The sequence below is a fragment of the Physeter macrocephalus genome, chromosome 21, assembly GCF_002837175.3.
Source record: "Physeter macrocephalus isolate SW-GA chromosome 21, ASM283717v5, whole genome shotgun sequence".
Lineage (NCBI taxonomy): Eukaryota > Metazoa > Chordata > Mammalia > Artiodactyla > Physeteridae > Physeter > Physeter macrocephalus.
The window spans coordinates 119,043,817-119,064,874 of NC_041234.1; the positions used below are offsets into that span (position 1 = coordinate 119,043,817).

At 52.6% G+C, this 21,058-nt stretch overlaps 1 protein-coding gene across 1 annotated transcript; it reads left to right on the plus strand.

Annotated features, from left to right (window-relative positions):
* The first annotated feature begins 13,760 nt into the window (after positions 1-13,760).
* Positions 13,761-19,847, plus strand: FATE1 (fetal and adult testis expressed 1). Its single transcript, XM_028482345.1, has 4 exons — positions 13,761-13,842; positions 14,864-14,987; positions 18,738-18,816; positions 19,593-19,847. Exons 1-4 carry the CDS (start codon positions 13,761-13,763, stop codon positions 19,845-19,847), a joined length of 540 nt encoding a protein of 179 aa, XP_028338146.1.
* Positions 19,848-21,058: the final 1,211 nt, after the last annotated feature.

Genomic DNA, 21,058 nt, shown 5'->3' on the forward strand with positions numbered 1-21,058 from the left:
GGGGGGGGGGGGTGGGGACAGCCTCCTGCGAGTTGGACCGTTCCGCACCCCTGCTCCCCTTCCCCGAGAGCTCCCTGATGCCAGAGGTGCTGACCAGGTGGCATATTCCACCTTTCCTTCCTTCCCCTTTGCCTCCCTCTGGGCCTCCAGCACCGCACTCCTGCCCTTTCTCACAGAGGCATTTTGGGCCTAGAAAGCCCCCGCTTTGTCCATGAGGGACGCCGGGGTCCCTCCTATTCAGCCATGTTGGAGGACCCGGGGCAGCCTGAGGCTCCGGGGCCGGTCCCTGCCACCCAGCCCCTCCTCGGGGGCCGTGCCTGCGTGTGACCCGGGAGCACGGCAGAGAGCCAGGCGTGGGCCCCACTCGCCAGAGCCAGAGGGAGGTTGCCCGGGACTGCCTGCTCCCTTTGGCCCCCGTCGAGCCCCCCTCTGCTGAGCTGCTTGCTGTTTGCAGCCGGCTGGAGGTGGGAGTGGGTGAGATGCAGGAGCCCGGCCCGTTGCGGGGCGGCCTGCATCGTGCAGGCGCCGAGCTCTCCGGTTCAGGTGCTTCGCAGCGTTCTTCCACGTGGGCTTGCCACCGTGGTCTCTGGGACGTTTTTCGCAGTATATCGTAGAAAAAAAAGATTGTACAGTGTGCACCACGGTCATAACTCCTCGCGGTGCACATTGGCTTTTACGAGTGCCCTGTACGTATCTCTTCAGACTCTGTCTTCGTGTGGATGTTGATTTGATACAGCGCTTCATCTGCAGCAGCCACATTTTCATTGTTTTTGGACGTGTGCGTGTGTGCGTGTGTGCGCGCGCGCGCGCGCGCGCGCGTGTGTGTGTGTGTGTATACACGTGGGCACGTTGCCTTTTCTCACGTGCTTATCTGAAACAATAGCCGGCGTGTGGCTATATTTGTACCAGGAGGGTTCCGGTCTGAAGGGAGGAATGTCACCTCCCAGGGCTAGACCGCCTGAGGACAGGACCCTGAGTCAGGAGTGCGTGTGTGTGCGCGCGCGCGCGCGCGCGCGCGCGCGTGTGTGTGTGTGTGTATACACGTGGGCACGTTGCCTTTTCTCACGTGCTTATCTGAAACAATAGCCGGCGTGTGGCTATATTTGTACCAGGAGGGTTCCGGTCTGAAGGGAGGAATGTCACCTCCCAGGGCTAGACCGCCTGAGGACAGGACCCTGAGTCAGGAAAGCCGAGATTAGCTGTTGGAGCGAGCCCGCCAGAGTTGCCACCTTCTACCCCCCCTTCACAAAAGGTTTTGGATGAAGATGAAGCAGCTCCATCCTGTGGGCCTCCCCGCTCTGGGACCCCCCCCCCCGCCACACACACACACGCCCTTTTGGAGCAGTGCCCCCAGCCTTGGCTCCTGTTCTGTGGGTATCAGCTGCTGGAGGAACTCTGAGCACTCCTGGGCCTTTTTGTTTTTTATTTTTATTTTTGGTGGAAAGATGTGCGCTGTTGACTTTGGGAATGGCAGGGCTGGTTCCTTAGATAATTTTCACTTAAAAAAAAATCGAAAAGGCTTTGACAAATTCCTTGGAACGTGACTGTCACGTGTTTTCAACCAAAATCTTTTAGAGACTTTCAAACAAGCCTCACAATCTTGTCCCCCATCACTTGGGGGTTTTCAAAACGAAAGCACAACAGGAAGTGGGGTGCGCAGGTGCCCAGCGTGCGCAGCCCTGCACAGCTGCGACGCGCCCTGGCTGACGGACACGCAACACCGCGCCGTCTGACCCGGAGGCCAGGGCCCTCCTCTTCTACTTGCGAATCCCACCGCCACCAGTGTGAATTCCTTAGGGTGCTTCGGAAAATAGGAATCCGCCCAATTTGTTGGACTTTGTGTTTTGGGTAGCTTGAAGATGACGGATCCGGGTCAGGAGAGCATCTTTTTGCTAAGGAGTTGGAGCCAGGTGGTTCTTCTCTGGCTGGGGGTTGATCTCTTCCCAACCAAATGGCATCCCACAAGAAGAACTGAAAACAACACTGCCTCTAGATTGTTCCTTTGTCTGAGGGAGAGAGAGAGGGAGAGAGGGAGAGAGGGAGGTCATCAAGAGGAACTCTCTCACCCACGCTCTCTGTTTCTAGGAGTGTGCGTGCGTGTGCTATGTGTCATGTGTGTGCCCTCACGTTCAAGGCCGAGATGGAGAGCCGGGCAGCAGCTGTCTAGGCTGCTTTTCAGCTTGACAAGGACGCAGCTCCATCTCAGGATCGCACCGATTCAGAAACAAGCACATCCTCCCCACTGCACTCTACTCGTACTAATCAGTATAATTAGCTAATTTAAAAGTACTTTAATCAGACTGCCTGCAACTATGGTAAAAGCCCATTAATTCGAAGCCCACTAATTCAAAACTCAGAGAAAATCAAAACTTAAGATAATTCGTGGTATCCGCGATTCTCGCCCCGTAGAACTATTCAAGATAGTCTTCCCTTCGGTTAGTTTTCAGGGTCATATGTGTAAGAGGGATCTAGTTTCAGATGAGTACCCTTTTCAGATAAAAGGCTCCAGATATTACGGATCCCTTCACCGTGCCTTCGGCAGGTCTCAGTTGTCGGGCTCTTCGTGTACAGGATGATCTCTGGTTCTCTCTCTGCTGTGGGAATGTTGGGTATGGCAGCTTTTCATTCTCCTCCTTTATTATTTGCTCTATGAATGTATATATGTATATCTTGCTAAATCGTCCGTAAAGCAGATGTTTCGCTACAAGACCGGCCGCTCCCATCCTTCGCCCCCAAATATTCAAACGTATCGAGCTTTTCCTTTCACAGGCTGTGGGCGGTGAGTCTCTCTGGAGCAAGAATTTTCCTGACAAAGATATCCTAACAGCGCAGCACACCCCCTCGGGCTCAGTGCTTCAACAGATGTCCCACTGTACTGAGCTATGTGACCGCTGCCCAGTGCCTGCCCTTCGCCCGCCCCCAGCCCAAGTATTAACACAGATATTCCAGATTGGCACAGATCGCACAGCTGCTTATGCCTCCCAATCTGTCTCCCCTTACGGATGCCACTTTCCCAGGCCTGAACACACCTGCTCTTTCACTCCGTGCTCGTGAATTTGTGACAGTGGAAACCCTGATGTGTGCAACTGAGCTTATGGACAAGATTACTGTGAAATGGATTAATTCTGGTACCACTCTAAACTGTGCTCGTAATTCATGTGTTGACCCGTGTCAGCTGGGAAATCTGTACATTCAGTGATATGTCAGGATTTCACGGGAGCCTGGGGGCAACAAACAAACGTACTTCTGATTTCTTTCTCTCTCTCTTTCGGTCTTTTTGTAATTGTTGGGTTTAGCTGTTAGGTTTGTCTCTTTCTTGTACCAGAAGATAATGAATAATAATAAAGAGCAAATGGTATTCATTTGTGTTCTGTCCTCACCCATCTTGGATCCCTGCTGACTCTCACGCTTCCATGGGACGCGGATGGTTGTGGGCCAGACTTGTTTTTCCAAAAGTCAGGCTGTAGATAAGGAAACAGCCCAAACCAGTTTAGAAGCGGGAAGCAGAGATATCCTGGGTCCTAAAGTTTGCCCCATACGTGTAAGATGATCTGCTGATCCATCCCGCTGGGATGAGGTTAGTAAGGTCTGTCACAGATCATGTTAACAAGTTCCCTGTCACCTGATCCCTGGTTACTAATAGAGGTGTCCTTTGCGAGAAAAGATGTCCTGCTTGGTTTCAGCGCTGGGGGAGGGGCGGGAGGGAGAAATTCCTCTGGTGCCCTACGTAGGTGGGACGTAATACTCGGGTTTTGCCCTGGCTCAGCTTCCTGAATTCTGAGGATGGCAGGAGTCCAAGACGGTCCAGAGGGCAATGATGCCTTAGCGCCCCCCCTGGAGGAAGTGTGGTCTTAGCCCCGAGCACTCCCAGCTGTTGGCCGTGGGAAGTTGCTGGTGAAAGTCGTGCCCATCCCCAGTAATGAAAGTAATCCACCCTTTAATAGGAAAAGTCATGGCAGTGATGAGACAATGGCAGTGAAATTCAGGGCCTCTTTCAAGGATTGAATGTGGAGGCTCAATGCCAAGAATGACAGCCAGAGGCCTTAGGTTCCACTCTCATCCCAAGCTGGCTTACTGAGCGGCGTCAAGCTTCTGGAGATGCTGGAAAGTCAAATGAAGACTCTGCAAGCAGACGCCAGCACACAGATGGGATCATGTTATGAGCATAGGTTTTGAACTTTAGGCTCCCATTGTTAGAAACTAGCACTCTAGGCAGCCACTTAGGGCCCCAGCCTAGTCCATGCAAGGAAGCTAATACATGAGGTCTTGGGAAGGTGGGGCCCCCTCTTTTCGCCCTTTCCCCAGACCCCATCCTGCACCACGGCCACACCCGTACGGCAGCTGGCCTGAGATCTCACAGAACGAAGGGACAGAAGGGCAGTGGAGAGGAGCCACGAGGGCCCTGTAGATGCATTAACTGAGGTGATCCTCCCAATAAACCCGTGACATCTGAGGGGAGCAAGGCCCGAAAGGCATGCCGTTCGACCGAGGCCTCCCGGGGAAGAAGTGCCGGCCTCATCATGTGAACCCCAGTCTGTCCAGGTTGTCCCACCGCAGGCCACTCACATGGCATTGCTGGTCGCCTTTGGAGATCACTTTGCTTTTGTTTTCTTGTTGACTGTTCATCCTCCTAGCACACCCCGCGCTGCTTCCTGCCCAACTGTTAATTCCACAAGGGCAGGGACCATGTATAACTTTTTTTTTTCTCACCACTTCTTCCCCAGAACTCAGCACAGTGCCCGGCTCCCAGTCAGTGTTCAATTAAATAGAATGTGTTGACTGATTTTATTCTCCTTGTATTAGTTTGCTCGGGGTGCCATAACAAAGGCCTGCAGAGCGGATGGCTTAAATGACAGAAATGTATTGCTTCCCATTTCTAGAGGCTGGAAGTCTGAGATCCAGGTGTCGGCAGGGCTGGTTTCTCCTGAGGCCTCTCTCCTTGGCTTGTAGACGGCCGTCTTCTCCCTGTGTCCTCACGTGGTCTTCCCTGGGTACACGTCTGTATCTCAATCTCCTCTTCTTCTAAGGACACCAGTCATATTGGATCAGGGACCACCCTAGTGACCTCATTTAACCTTAATTGCCTCTTGAAAGACGCTACCTCTCAATATAATCGCATTCTGAGGTACTGCAGGTCAGTGCTTCAACGTATGAACTTGTGGAGGGGGGACACAGTTCAGCCGACAACACTCTATTCATGGCGGTGGGGGGGGGGGCGGTCTTTGTTGCCCCTTCTCCCAACCCTGAGCACGTCATACACACGCTGGAAAAGCTTGGTGGTGGACATCATGACTTCTCTGAGATGCCGACAAAGACGGGGCACCTTGCTGTTCTCAAACCGTGCCCCAGAGCAGATTCTTACTTGCCACAGATGGATGGGCCTGGGACAGCTGCTGAAGGTCCCCACAGGGCAGGCGGGGTTGGGAGAGGCGAAGTGGGCTTCAGAATGGTTTTCCCAGGGTCCCTCTGTGGAGAGTGATGGGAGAACCCAAAGCCTGAAGAATAGACAAAATATCTGTGCCCTCTCAAAGTTTTTTGATAGACAGAGCATGTCGTTTTCATGAATCACAAGCCTAGCAGCTCCAGTAACAGTGGCTTTCAACAGTTTCTCTGAAGAGCTCGAACCGCGTGATGGATTCAGTTTCACCGGGCTTTATGTGCTATAAAAATAGAGGCTACAGAGGCTGGGTAACATTCATATCAGGCTGGTTACACTTAATCACAGAAGCACAGTGGGTGGGGCTGGTTGATGCCAGCATCCCAGAGTCCTGGGGCTGACCGGGCATAGAGGGAGGGGTGCTGGCAGAGCACTGTGTCCCCCGACCTGGGGGTGTCCCTGCTTCCACCCAGGCCATGGGGCTCCGGAAGGGCCCTATCTGTTTGGAGCTCTGGGCCTAGCTTGGTCGGGGAGGCATATGAGACAAGCCATAGCCACAGAGCATGTGGAACTTTCTGCTAGGTTGGAGCCGGGGGCTGCCAGAGAAAGCCTTCCTGAAGAAGCCGTATCCAATCTAAAGCTGGAAGGATGCGTAGAAATCAGTCGGGCAAAAAGAATAGAGGACAATTAAACCAGGCAGAGGGAGAACATGTGAAGAGGCCCGGAGGCCGGCAAGGCCATCATGTTTTTAAGGCAACAGAAGAAGCCAGGGTAGCAGAAGGGGAAAGACTTGTGCAAGATGAGACTGGAAAAGGTAGAGGGAAGTCAGTCCATGTAGGGCTCCCTAGGCCACACTCAGTATTGTCGTCTTTATTGACAGTGGGAGCAAGAGGCCATGGCCACGCCTATTATATCGGCAGCAATCTCTCTGCCTGCTGTATGGAGAACGGGCTCAACAGGATCAAAGAGATAAGGTAGGAGGCTATGGCAGTCATCCAGGCAAGAGATGGTGATGGGATTGGCCAGGTTGGTGAGAGAGGAGACAGACAGAAGTAAATCACGGAGAAGATGTTTCCTCAGACACTGAATTACATGTTTAAGAGGTTGTATGAGGGTTCTCCAGACACAGAACCCATATGAGATATATTGCTAGATATAGAGATATAAATTATCTATCTCTATAGATATCTATCTCTATAGAGATATAGAGATAGATACGGAAAGAGATTGACGTAGTGTAAGGAATCGCCTCAGGCAATTGCAGTTATGGAGCCTGGGAAGTCCCACAGTATATGCCCTCTGCTAGCTGGAGTCCCAGGAAAGCCAGTGGTGTGAGTTCCAGTTCAAAGGCAGGGGAAGATCAATGTACCAGCTGAGGTAGATCTTCCGCCTTTTGGTTCTATTCATAGCCCTTAATGGACTGTATGATGCCCACTTATATTGGGGAAGGCCATGTGCATTACTCAGTTCACCAATTCAGATGTTGATATCACCCAAGCACCATCGCAGACACATCCAGAAAAATCATGTTTAGCTAAATATCAGGGCACCCTGTAGTCCAGTCAAGTTAACACAGAAAAATTAACCATCACAGGAGGAACAGAACCATGCATGGTCACTGACCGGGTTGGGAGGGGGTTGGGAGGAGTCCCACGTGACTCTCAGCTTTGGGGGCCCAGACAGCGGCTTAGATGGTGGGACCATTCTCCGCGAAGGTAGAATAGGTTCACTTCCACTGGAGGAAGAGTAGGCTGCGGGGAGGATATTGAGCGTGTGGTGTGGAGTGTGTCTGAGGGGAACTAAAGAGGGAGGACTAGGCTGAAGCAGCAGATAGCAGAGTCATTTGCGTTACCACCAAGATGCTAAATGAAGTCTGGGTATGGGCCCAATGGGCCACGGGAGACGTCAGACAGGCAGGGGGAAACCACTGGAGTATAGAGTCCTGGAAAGCGGGGGAGGAGAGGGTTTCTAGCAGAAGAGACAGGACAATGATATGAAATGCATCCAGGAAATCAAGTAAGACGGGTGAGGCGCGTCCATTGGATTGAGATGCTAGGAGGTCATTGGTGACCTTGGCCTGGGGCACTTTCAGTTGAGTAGTAAGGCGGACTCGAATGAGGAGAGGACTCTCTGGGAGGTAAAAGAGTGGAGACAGAGTCTGTGGTGGGGGCAACACTTTCCAGGAGTTGAGAAAGGACATTAGCATGAGGGAGACCAAACACCATGGGAGGACAGTTGGGGTTTTTGATGTTTGTTTGTTAGTTTACCATTCAGGTCATTTTTAGTCAACAATTGATGAGTTCCTAGCACGAGTCAGGCAGTGCACGAAGTGCAGGGGCGGCAGAGAGAGGTGAGCAAAGCCCACGAGGTCTCTGCCCTCATGGAACTGCTATCCTAGTGCTGAGAAAGATGTGGCAATGTTTCTGGGCTGAAGAGAGTCACCCTGGTGAGGGGAGTAGCCGAAGGCCCAGGAGGATGCAGAGGTAGGTCACTGATAGAACTGAAGCCGGGGCCCAAGCTCGAGGGCCACCGGCTCTGCCAGCAGCGGACAGTTCATCCTTTGAAACGAACAAGCAGGACGGTCTTGAGGACCGGTGTGCAAATCCCGCAGCACCAGCTTCAAGCTGGAGCTCTGCCAGGAGCTCAGCGCCTCACACTCCACGGCCCCTCTTCCCCGCTGTTTTCGGGTGGGATCACCTAGGGCCGCACGGCCGTAACTGAGGAGCCCTGGCGGGAGGGGTGGAGGAGAGCAGCCAGACCGCTGGCCCCGTCTTCCAAGAGTGAAGGGCAGGGCAGAGTGGGTCAGGGGCTAGAGGATGTTTGCTGGAACTCTCTTGAGCCATTTCCTCCCTCAGACCTCCTCCCGTTCCCACAAAGACCCTGGGTGGCCAGTCTGAAGACACGGATTTGCGTGTAAGCCCCGCCACCGAACCGCTAAGTGAACTGGCTCACAGCCCGGCCCTCCATGGGCTCCAAATTGTCGATCTGTAAAATGGGGGATCCTGGGAAGAGGAGCGGCTTCGTGGATGGGAGAGCTTGTCGTTAGTTTACCGGGACTGTTTCTCACTCACCCAGGGCTCTCCTCTCTGCGCCTTCCTCCAGATCAGAGGGGCTGCGGCTGCGTGTGCTTTTGGGCAGCCCAGCATCTGCACCTTCACCGCGCTTTTTCCACCTCTTCGTTACCGTTGGACATTTCCCTTTGGCCCCCGACTCTTGAATTTTACATACACGTCACATTTCGGTCCTTGGTTATGGAGACAATTGAAAGCAGATGCAGCGCTCTATGAGGAATCACCTGGCAGGCAAAGCCTAGGACTCTGCAAGGTCACCTTATCCAATCCCATCCCTGAGGAATCAGGAGAGAGGTCCTTCCCCACCCACGACAGGGGTTCCCTGCTCCAGAGGCACAGGTGACCGATAGGCAAGTGCCTGTGCCCTCCGGGTTTCAGAATCTACCGCCAGCTTTGTGTGCAAGGGGTTCACGGGCCAACGGAGAGACAGGAAGGAAGGGGCAACAGCGGGGGCAGCAGCTGCTACGCCGAGGTGGGGTGGGGTCTGGGGCCATCCGCCAGCAACAGTCACCCCAAGCTAGGTGGCTGCACCTCCCCCTGCCCTGTCCGGGCAGCTGCTCGTCACAGGGGGCCGCTTTAGTAGCGGATCTGAAGGGACCCAGGGCATCTCAGCGGCACGGGTCTGCCGGATCTGGGGCTGCGTCAATGTCTTTAACTCACTTCTGCTGGAGCTGCTCTCTCCCAGGCTGGACCAGAGTTCAGGAGGCGTGGCCGGCGCTTCCGCTCAAAGCACGGAAGACTTTTCTATCAACCTGAGTCCCCTGGGACGGCAAAGCTCTGGGGAGCACCCACCACACTCCCAGGGAAGCAGACTTCTGGCCCGTCGGCTTCTATCTGCCCCCGAGAGCAGGAGCCCCGCGAGGACGGGGACCTCGTCCCTAGTCCCAGCGCCTGGCACCCAGCAGTCTTGACTCAAGGTGGTCATTCTGGATGAGAGAAGCCCACATGTGGAAAGCGAGGAGCTGCTGATGGCCCTGTCCCCAGGACGGGTGGGTTCTAAGGGCTCCCCAGGTGGTCCTGCCACTTACTTCCCTCTCTCTGCTCATGAGGTGGCCCTCTTTCCCTGGGCCAGCTATAGTCCCCGACGTCTGCTTTCTGTCCTTCCTGTCTTTTTAAGGAATGGAAGGACAGCTGCCGGGCTCTGTGAGTCGCCCTTTCCTTTCCCCTCTGTCTTGGGGAGGGCCCTGGGGCTCCAGGGATGACCTCAGTACCAGCTGCTTCCAGAAGCAGGAAGCAGAATTGTTTACCGGTTCCTAAGTTTCATTAGCAAGTAGAGAGGAAGCTCCCAGATGCTTGGAAGGTCTGGACTGGCAGCCAACATCAGGCTCGCTAACTGGGGCTTGAGACTAGCTGCCTGAGACTGTGCTGTGAACAGAGCTGGGGGGGCAGCAGACCGTCGCACCCACTAGCTTTGAAGGGCCTCTTCCCTAGAACCCCAACATAAGAAAGTGGTAAAGACAGCACTGCACTGGGTGAAGAGAGGCTGGAGTAGCCCTAACACACTTCCCTGAAACCGTGCAACTATTGGAAACTAGATTTTCGCCCAGTCTTCCATGTGAGATGGGAAACAGCCTCAGAGCAGGGGAAGCAACTTGCCTAAGATGCCCCAGTGTCAGAGGTAGGAGACACTCCCAGGTGTGCTGACCCCGGGCCTGGGTTCCCTCTACCTCCCTCTCCTCCTTGCAAGGGAAGTGGGGGCAGGTAGCAGCCATGGCTATGAGACCTCAAGCCGGTCAGGAGTCTGAGTAGAGTGTGTGGCTGTCTGAACAGCCGGGAGAGGCCAGTGGTTGGAAGGTATTGGTGGAGGCAAGTGGTCAGGCAGGCAGACAGACAGACAGACAGACACAAGACGAGGGCAGACAGGCAGACAGGCAGGCAACAGCCCGAGGTGAACCCTTGCTCTGTGGGGAGGAGGGGGCTGGATGCCCTCTAGATTTCAACACAAACCTGCATGCAATTGACTGGGTTTGTTTGGTGCCCAGTGAAGGCTCTAAGCTCACGATCACCTTTAGGGAAAAAGATGATATGTTTTCTTTGGAGACGCTTAGCTTGAAGGGAGGGAGAGCTTTCGCCCCCATCCCTTTCTGTTAATAAAACAGCTCTTATTTTAATAAAGATTCAAGCCCTCCAGCAGACAGTTCAGAGGAAAGAAATACAGAAGATCAATAAACATATGAAAACTGCTCAGGTTTATTCATAATTAAAGCAAGATAAATTAAAACAACAATGAGATAGAGATCATTTTTCACCCATCACAATGATGCCTTTTAGAAAGTTTCATAGTATCTTCCATTGACAGGGCTGTGAAGAAACCAGCACTTTCTTCCCCTTGGTGAGGTCCCCCTTGGTGCAGCCCCTTCAGAGGGGACATTGTCAATATTGGTCAAAATTGTCAGCACACGTACTCTAGAACCCCACAATTCCATCTCTAGGCACCAGCTCTACAAAAACATGCAGACGCATGTGCAAAGAGGCGTGTCCAGGAATGTTCCCTGCTACATTGGTTATAAAAGCAAAAGGCTCTAGACACCCCAGATGTCCACGAGCATGTGAATAGACAGGGGTGCAGCCGTGCAGCAAAATACCGTACTGTGTTCAAATGACGTGAGGTAGATTTGTTCTGACAAGGGAGATCCCCAAGGCACGTTGTTCACTTCCAAAAGTAGGTTTCAGAACAGCACATACCTCAAATGTATGATCTCATTTATGTAAAACACTGCAAACACACACACACACACACACACACACACACACACACACACACACACACACTCCCAGAGTCATCTGTCTAACCTCCGTGTGGGGAAGACCTTCGGGCTCCCTGGCTCTCTTCTCTGGGAGCCTTCCACTGGGGTTTAGGTCTGTTCAGCCCACCACTCACACTTGGCCATGGACCATCCTCCTGGCCCCCACAAGGCTTGGAAGATCACTCTGTACCCACGGTGCTCTAGCTCTTCGGGCCCCTGAGGTTGTCACACCAGACCGTGGGGGATTTTGGGAGTGTTTGGAGTAAGGGTTTGGGGCAATTTCAGAGGGAAATTATGGTGTTGGAGAGAAAAGTTCAGCATGCTAGAGAGACATGGGACGGGGCGAGTTCAAAGTCACACAGCAAATTTAGTCTCCCACAGCCCAGCCATCCTTGGTACCCAATTCAAGAGAGGCAGACAGGATAAGGTGGTGAAATACCAGGGTTTCTGGGTGGCACTGGGGGCTCTAGGGATTGGGAAGGAAGTCTCCCCACCCTCTCTGCTTGGCTTTAGCTGGTGGGGTCCTTTGCCCCCAGGGGTCAGTTCTTCTGCGTACACCTGGACCCAGTGACCCGGGGCCCGGGAAGCCCCAACTGGTCGAGGCCAGTTGGTAGTCAGAGGGGAATCTGATCTGAGGTCAGTAGTGCAAGGTCATGCCCGTACCTATCCAGCTGACTTGACTGCTCTCACAATCAGCCACCCTGTAGGGAGGGGACTATAAGTTCCGTCGATCGTCCAAAGGGGAGACTGAGGCCCAAAGACTTGCTCAAGGTCAAATCTTGAACTCACGTGGAGGATGGGCAGGGCATAGGCTTGCCAGCTAAAATACAGGGTACCCAGTTAAATGTGAATGTCGGACAAACCATGGATAAATTTTTAGTGTATGTAAGTCCCAGATACCGCACACTTACACTAAGAACGTATTTGTTGTTTATTTGAAATTGAAATTCACTTGGCATCCTATATTTTTTATCTGTTCAGTCTGGCCACCCTGGCCTGCCAGAGACCCACGGCTCCTGCTTCCCAGGCTCCTGAGTCCCACAGAGCACACTGCTCTGCTCCCGAGGTGGCCCTCCAGAAAGCTCGGATTTCATTGCAGCTGCTCTCCTGGAGCTGGGAAGGGCTTCTCCCAGGGTCCTCAGGAATGCAGGCAGGGCCTTTGTCAGCTCCGCTCCGGACAGCTTGTTCCCAGAGCTGGACAGGTGGGGCCAGGGAGGGGGCCGGGCAGCCCACATCGTGCCACCCTCTCTAAGCGAGCCGGGCCCCTCCCCTTCCTCTCCTTGGCCCCTTTCCTTCCTCCCTTCCTCTTCCCCTCCCCGCTTTCCTCCTCTCCCTCCCACCTGGTCCCAGCTGTGCTTGCTTTTTCTTTCTTTTGCAAATAACCTCCTCTTCCCCAGGGGCTCTGGGGCTGTTCCCAAGAGCTGAGGGTTCACCTCCGGTGCTTGTATGAGTCGGGGTTCTCCAGAGAAATGGAACCAATAGGATGTATGTGTACGTATATATATGTGCGTGTGTATAGCAAAATTTATTTTAAGAAATTGGCTCATGTCACTGTGGGGCTAGCAAGGCCAAAATTTGCAGGGCAGTTCAGCAGGTTGGACTCTTAGGGAGGGGTTGATGCTGCACTCTTGAGCAGAATTTCTTCTCTGGGAAAACTCTCAGTCTTTGCTCTTAATGCCTTCAACGTGATTGGAAGAGGCCCACCCACATTATCAAGGATTCATAATGTCCTTTACTTAAAGTCCACCAACTGTAGATATTAACAACAGCTACAGAATGCCTTGATAACAACACCTAGACTAGTGCTCGATGGAATAACTGGGGGCCTTAGGCTAGCCAAGCGGACACATAAGCCTGACCCTCACAGAGGTTTAGTCAGTAGGGAAGCTGAGGGAGAATTTGAACTTAGACCGGGGGGTGCAGGGCTGGGGACACCTGGGGCTTCGGTGGCTGTAGGCAGGTCCTTCTTCTCCTGACCGTCCCTCCTTTGGTTCTCATGGCTCTTGTCCAGGCTGACCCAGGGCATCGAAAAGCCATGTCCCCTGCCTGGGACCTCTGGATTGGGGAAGGCGGGGGATGCTCTGCAGAGGGTGCTTTCTTACGGGTGCTGTGGCCTGAATTATTAGCCAGAGCTGGCCTTGCAGAAGCCGTGATGGGATCTAACCCTGCTTTGGCCACTGACTGACTCTGGAGTCCTGTGCCAGTCTGCCTCTGTCTAGAAATAATGCCGGGTGGAGCCTACTTGCCCCCCAGTGGGGTCAAATCAGATGACCCGAGAGCCAGGGCAGTTCTCACAGGCCAAGGTTCTGAGCCTTGTCACTTCTCCTAAGTTGCTTACAGAGTAGCAGGGGAGAAGTCCTCGAACCCAGCCAGCAAGATACAGCAGGAACAGAAGGTGCTGCGTCCAAGGCTTAAGCCCAGAGAGGGAGTCTGGCTCCACCCCCACGTCCAGGGGTATCTCCCTTGAGCTCCTACCCCTCAAAGAGCTGATTTGCCAAGTGTCTCCTCTGTGCCCTGCCCCCTGTGCATTCTCGGCCGCAGCTTACAAGCGAACAACTGGTTATGATGGCAGGAGGACCCCCTAACATCAAAGAAGACACAGAAATGTCCATGGCTGAAGCGCTGGCTCCTGGAAGCCAAGGGCATAGCTAAGAGCACGTGATCCCAGCAGGGCAGGATCCCCTGTAATGTCCCTTTCCTCGGGTGTCTGCACCTGTGCATGTGTGTCGGAAAACGTGTGGGCGTGGCTAGGCAGACACTCATATATGCGTGTATGTGTGTTTGCATGTATGCGTGATACGTGTGTGTCTGTGCCTTGGTGCGCCTATACATATATTTGTGGCTTGAGTGACAGGCGAGCTGGGGGGAAAGGGATTGATGATGTGAGCATTTTGTAGCCTGTGAGGGAGGAGGTTGTGACCAACATCCCCCCCACCGCATCCAAGCCACCAGTGTGTCTATTGCAAAATGTTCAGAAAGCTCAACTTATAAGATCAACCAAATCAACTCTCTCTCCTAACCCTCCAAAGCCTTCTTCTGCCCTTTAGAGTAAAATCCAAACTCCTTATGATGACCTACAAGATCCAGACAAGGTCATCTCCTCAGTATACTTCCTGCTGTGCCATGCTGACCCACTCCACTGTGCCTTATGCATGCCCTTATAACACCCCAAGAGTGTTTCTTCTTCACAGCCTTTGTGCAATGTGTTCCCTCTGCCTGGAGTGCTCTTTCCCCAGATTTTCCATGGCTGGACTCTTTTTCAGGTCTCTGCCTCAATATTGTTTCTGACTTTTCTAGAAGTAATCCCTTCCTTCTGTCTTGTTATCCTGTTTTTATCGTTTGGGGAGCATGTACGTCTTGATCTGCCCCCTCCCCCATTCTCTCTACACACACAGATGGTCAGATTCTTGATTGCTGCCATCTTGTCTCTTGGCCATTGCTGGCTTTTTAATAACCTAGCCCAGATATTGACACTCAGTAAATACTTGCTACCTTTTGAATAGACGAAGAAACTGAGACCTGGGATTATCCAGTAGACATCAGTGAATGCGTGTTGAGTGACTCCTAAGAAGTTGGGAGACCCTATCCTTTTTCTGGTGTGCTCTGTGCCCATGAAGCCTTGGTATAGCCTCTATGGGTGTTCCTGGGTCCTCTGTTGTTCACCCTAGAAAGGAAGGAGCATGGATCCCAGTCCCTGGGTGCTTCTCAGCGGCAACAGAAGTTGGTTCTAAAGGCTGCTGGCTCTGCTGCGGTTTGGAATATGGCTGCAACCTGGTCCCAGAAAGTGGTAGTGTATGGGGCCCTTGAAACTTGGTGGCTGGGTTGGGTTTGGGAGTACCAGCTCTAGCCTGAAGATAGTAGGTTGAGCAGGGCCAGAGGTTGACTTTGGGGGAAGGACGAAGCTCCTGTGTACTAGGCAGGCAAACGAGGACAGCAAGGCCCAGCAAGAGGTCAGGGCCATTATTTGTTTGGCTGGCAGTTCAACCTAGAGTCCAGAATGCCTGAAGCACACATTGCTTGGGGAGTACATATATACCTTGCTGTACAAAAGTCCAGGGTGTGTGAAGTGACACTTTCTTTTATTAATAAATGAATAAATATATCTATGTTTATATATGTACATCTATACATGTATATTTTCTCTCTATATCTATATTTTATATCTATATATAATTATTTATTTCTACATAAAATATATAAAAGTATAAAAATAATTATATATAACTATGTAAATATAGATATACATATAAATATATCTATATTTATGTCTTAGGGCTGGGACAAGGGTAAGGCAAGTGAAATTCGTATGCTCCCTGGTTATTAGGAAATCCAGTCAATTGAATCTGAGTATATTGTGGCCAATCCTTTAAGCTACATTCAATTTGAGTGAAGGAATGTTCTAGAGAAAATGGTGGCTATACTGTTGCAAAGGATACTGGGGAAAGGCAGCCATTTTGGCGAAGAGGAAGACCTGACTGTTCTAGAGGATCACATGAGTCCCTGAGTTCCGTCCTTCTGTAGCCAATCCTTTCAGCTACGTTCGATTTGGGTGAGGGAAAGTTGTAGAAACGTGGTGGCCATACTGTCGGAAAGGTTACCGGGGAAAGGCAACCGGGTTGGAAAGGAGGGAGAACTGATGTTCTAGAAAATCACCTGACTTCCATTGTTCTGTAATGGATCTTTTAAGCTACACTCACCATCTGAAGGAATGTTCTAGAGAAAATGGTGGCCGTGCTGTTGCATAAAATACTGTGGAAAGGCAGCCATCTTGGGGAGGAGGGAGACCTGACTGTTCTAGGAAACGACTTGAGTCTGGTAGTTCTGTGGCTGATTCTGTCAGCTACATTCACCTTGGATGAGGGCAAGTTGCAGAAACATGGTTGTTATACTGTTGCAACGGTTACTGGGGAAAGGCAACCCCACCTGAGAGGAGGGAGACCTGACTGTTCTAGGGAAAGTTACAATAAATGCTGATATTATTCCACCCCCAATGAATAAAGAGAACTCCCAGGTCACAGACCTCCTGGGAACGAAAATAAGCCAGAAATATTGAACTGGATTCATGTGTCCTAAGGCTGAACTCAAATCAAGATGCTCCAGCAGGTCAGGTTCATGCCCTGACACTGACATGGGAGGTGGAGGTGCTAGGGGGATTTAATTAACCTCTGGATTAATTAAAGTCACCTCTTAGGACCAGAGGAGTACACCTTTAAAAACTAGAGTCCTTATATTGAATTTAGAAATTAAATTTAGACATTTAGAGTTAAATTTCTCAATTCTACTTATTTACTCGTTATTTATTTTTGCGTAAAAAAGTTAATGGAACTCTTATTGTCTCTGAGAGAACCACAACCTGAAGGAACAAAAAATTCATAATACTGTTCTGTTCATTGGGGGAAAAAACGTAGTGTGCCTTAAAAAGTACATGAAGATAAAAATAACAGTTTTGGAAATAATTAACAGAGGGAAGCTGGGGCTTGCTGCAGTTCATAGATTTTCCTAATCTCCATCAAGTGTAAATAAAAATCCAACGTTCTACGGTGCATATAATTCTAAGTAGAGGGTTTCTAACGTTAAAAGCAAAAGAGTAAAAAGACAACTCTTTTTGGACAGTTAGACCTGTCATCTGACGGATGATCATAAGTTATCATTGAGCTTACAGATGTTGTTAAATTAATTCTTAGGATACTGATGTGTTAAAATATGGTATCTCAAACAAACAAACGAACAAGCACACCCCAGTCACTGATCCTTAATTTGCCTTCAACTCTCTCGAGAAGCTTTTTCTCCTTCTGATCCCAAGATATAGGAAGAAGAAGAAGAAGAAGAGGAAGAAGAAGAGGAGGGGGAAGAAGAAAATAAAATACTATGGCTCTGAAGTACTACGGTTCACACACACACACACACACACACACACACACACACACACACACACAAATCACACCAACATCTGTGTGCACTTTTGAGAAAAAGAAATGTTGTCCTATCACAACAAATGGAGCAAAGTTCCTATGAAAAACCTTTAGAGTCCTTTGGACAGAAAATGTTCCACCTTGCACTCTAGCATTTTCTAAGGAACAGAGGAGGGCTGCAGGTCTTTCTCAGGTGACAGGTAAGCCTTAGTTGCCTATTTCCTTCTAAGAATGAGGCAAATAGAAGAGGCAGCCCAGAACGCTGAGTCTGGGTGAGGCCTGTCAGATGGCAGGTTCTGCTATGGCTGTCCTGCCCGCTATCCTTAAGCACTGCAATTCAGAGGGTCCTACTCTGAGGCACCGTCACCTCCGCTTTCCCACTCGTTTAGTTCAGGTTTGGGCTTGAGGGTAAGGGCCCGGCTGCCTACCAGATGGGATGAGAGCAGTGGGTGACTGTTCCACGTCCAGACCTTCAGTTAGAGCCCCTGTTTTCCACCTCAGTCTTCCTCCATTTGCTTCCAAGAGCCACGAGCCAAGCAGAGGCCTGCTTTGCTGGGTTTCTTTATCGGCACTTTCTGAATTCCACAGTCTTGTGGAGCGCTTTCATTCTTCATTGCCTCTCCCGCTATCTTGTTTCTTACGGGTTTATACTGTTTTCCTGTCTTTGCTGTCACTTTAATGGAGTCTTAGGTGGAAGCAGTGTCAAAAAGGAGAGGCATGATGGTGTCATGGTTAAGAGCACAACCTCTGGAGTGAAACGTCCTGGGTTCAATGACTGCTCTGCTACTTACCAGCTGTGTGACTTGGGCCAGTTATTTGCCCTCTGCGTCTCAGGAACATATGTATATGTGTAACTGATTCACTTTGTTGTAAAGCAGAAACGAACACACCATTGTAAAGCAGTTAGACGCCAATAAAGATGTTAAAAAAATAAAAAAGAATAGCGTCAGAAAAAAAATGAAGTGATAGTGATACCCCTTTCGAAGGGTCACCGTGACGACTTAATGACTTGGTGTCGGCAAGTGCTTAGAGGGTGGTCCCCGGCATGTGGTAGGTGTGTGTTAAACAAGCAGCTGGTGAAATTGCTCCATCTGCTCTGGAATCCTAGAGCTGAGATTGGAACCCAGGCAGGTCTGGCATATTCTGCCGCTCTGGCCCACACTGGCTCTTCAAGGCATGAGAGCCCTCTGACCCCAGAGCTCTGGGCCAGAGAACCCCCCAGTCCCAGGAGTCATTAGCAGATGGATAAAAGTGGAGGCTGAGGGTAGGACTGGGCTCACCCTGGTTTCCCAGTGGCCGGGGCTCTCTCCGGAGCTCCGGCGCTTCCTGTGTGCCCCTGGGAACTGTGTTCACCTCGCTAGGCCTCAGTTCCCTTTGCTTCTGAAAGTGAGGTTGTCCTCTCCCCTTCAGTGCTTTGCCCAGACTCAGCTGATGTCTGCATATGTCACAGTGCTGGCAGAGGGCAGCTACCCGGGAAGGGAAGGGCTGCAGGCCGACAGACTCACTGTCCAGAGAAGCTGGACACTGGCCCCACCTTACCCTCCTGCCTTCACGGCCCTCCTGTGCACCCTGGCAGGCCCGGCCTGGGACCACCAGAAGCTCTGAGTCTCTGCCTTGCCTTCCTTCCCAGCAACCCGGGGGCAGATATGGTCGCTGAGATTGGCCTGGGAGAACTAAACGGACTGGAGATGGAGGTCACGAGAAGACAGGCGGCTGTCCAGGAGCCACTTGGAGGGTGGAGGCAGAAGCATGGTGTCTTGGGGTGGCTGGGGCCACCCGCCTGGAGGATGCACAGCCTCTCCAATCATCTTACCTTCTAGCGCTGGAGGCGAAGGCGGGCTCGCCTCCCCTTCCTCGCAGCCGTCTTGGCTCGTGTCCTATTTTGACGCCTGGCCTCAAGCCTATCTCTCTCCCTGAGATGCGGGAAGGGAGAAGGGGAGGAGAAAAGGAGGAGGAAGAGGGGACGTCAGAGGACAGGAGAAGTCTATGCAGAGAGAGCAGGGCCAAGAGGTCTGAGCGAGGGGTCGCCTGCATTCAGACAAAGTCCAGGTCTCCTCAGGAAGAGACCCCAGCAGGCGTGGGTGTGGGCATGGAGGGGCATCTTCCCTGGTGGCCCTCTCTGGCCCCTGCGTGTCACCCCATCCTGGGGCCCTCCCCCTGGCGCGGCCGTCCCCACACCTTTCCCGGCTCCCCCCGGCACAGCCGGGACGGGCTGGCTTCTTCCGGACAACGGGAAGGACACCAAGGTCGGGGCAAGGCGCCCGGGCCTGAGAACACAGGCAGCCCAGCCCCCCGGGTGCCTCTGGGCCCACCCCAAGCCCCTGGTCTCAGCTGCTCTGCCTTCCTCTTGCCCAGAGACACTTTGGCCTCCCAAAGGGCAGCAGGGGCCCCTCCTGTGCTAACGTCCTACTTTTGCCCCCACGGGTGTGGCCCTGGGCTTCCCCAGAGGAGGCTTGCTCACCAGCCGGCTCCGGTCTCTCTGCAGCTGCACGTGATGGCCGGGCGTCCGCGCGCCGTGGAGGACCAGGGTGCCACCCGGCGCCACAGGGGAGCCGCGCCCTCCGCCGTGCTCTTGTCCCCCTGCTGGAGCCCTTTCCTCCCCTTCTTCTCTTCTCTCCCTCGGCCACCCCAGCCCATCCTCCTTCCAGCTCTCAGCAGCACGAGGGCCATTTCCCAGCTCTGCCTGCGGGAGGCCCTAGCTGCTGGAAGGTGGAGGACGTGTGGAATTCCAGAGGTCTGAATGGGCGGACGGGCAGCCCCTTTGGAGGGCGAGGAGGGTGGCTTCCCGTCCCCACGGTAACACCTGCTCGCCTGGCAGGGCTCCATGGTGACCATCTTAGAGCTAGACCTTTGCCTCCGGGCCCTCAGGGTCCCTTCCGTTCCACCCCCGGCAGGGGCTTGGCTGCGTCTTCCCCGTTTTCTTCGATGTTGTGCGCAGGGCTCTGCGCAGAGAATGTTCTCAATGAAAGTTCAGCGATAGCAGCAAACACTTGCATCCGGGACTCATGTGGGGACAGCCCCTCTAGACAATGACCGTGGTTGTCTCTTCCGAGCCCCCTCCTCCCTCCCCGTCGCCAGCGCCGTCGGGGGCCTCCCTAGGGGCAGGGTCTGGCAGCGTCCTTCCCGTGCGGCTCCCACCAGTGACAGCTTAGCCGGGGAAGCGGTTCTGCAGCAGTAGCTTGTCCTGGTCGGGTGTCACAGGACCTCAATCGGAGGAACCTCCTGGACAGGAACGGAAACTTTTCCATTTGTTCCGGAGGAAACTGAGTCCCAGAGACGGGAAACATGGCCCCGGGGGTCATCTGGCAAGACCGAGACAGGGTTGGGTCTAGGATGGGGTCCCCTGAACCCATCTAGGGTCTAGGGCTCAGCCTGCCTCCTACACACTGGTCAGGGACCAGCCCCGACTCGGCTCTGGAGGCTGGACGGGAGGCCACACAGAGGGCCTTTGAACCCTTCTCCCCTGTGCCCACAGCCCTTTAACATTCACCTCATACAGGACAGATTGCTGGGTAAGGCAGTGGTACCTGGCCGAAGAGGGCAGGAGAGTCACTGCTTGGGGCCGGGCCTCAGGGCAGATGTACTGGGCTGCGGGAGGCCTTCAGAAGAGCTGCTGCTCTTTCCCTGGGACCAAAGGATAAAGACACATTTCTCAGGGGCAAAGGCCTAGATCATTCCCTTGTCATTGGCTTTAGTGGCTAAACGGACCTTACCCAAGCCCCCAAGTGTCTGTCAAGGCTTCTCCATCTATAAAGGTGAGAGAGAGAGTGTTAGTTACTAGATATAAAATAAACATGACCCTGTGTGTGTGTGTGTGTGTGTGTGTGTGTGTGTGTGTGTGTGTGAGAGAGAGAGAGAGAGAGAGAGGGAGAGAGGGAGAGAGAGAGAGGAGAGAGAGAGAGAGAGAGAGGGAGAGAGAGAGAGGAGAGAGAGAGAGAGAGAGAGAGAGAG

Excerpts from the sequence above, each read along its gene's own strand:
- FATE1 (XM_028482345.1), top strand. The coding sequence starts at position 13,761 with ATGGCAGGAGGACCCCCTAACATCAAAGAAGACACAGAAATGTCCATG. Across the intron at positions 13,843-14,863 it reads TCCTGGAAGCCAAGGGCATA|AAAGGAAGGAGCATGGATCC; the intron begins GCTAAGAGCACG and ends TGTTCACCCTAG. Across the intron at positions 18,817-19,592 it reads TGGAGGTCACGAGAAGACAG|CTGCACGTGATGGCCGGGCG; the intron begins GCGGCTGTCCAG and ends GTCTCTCTGCAG.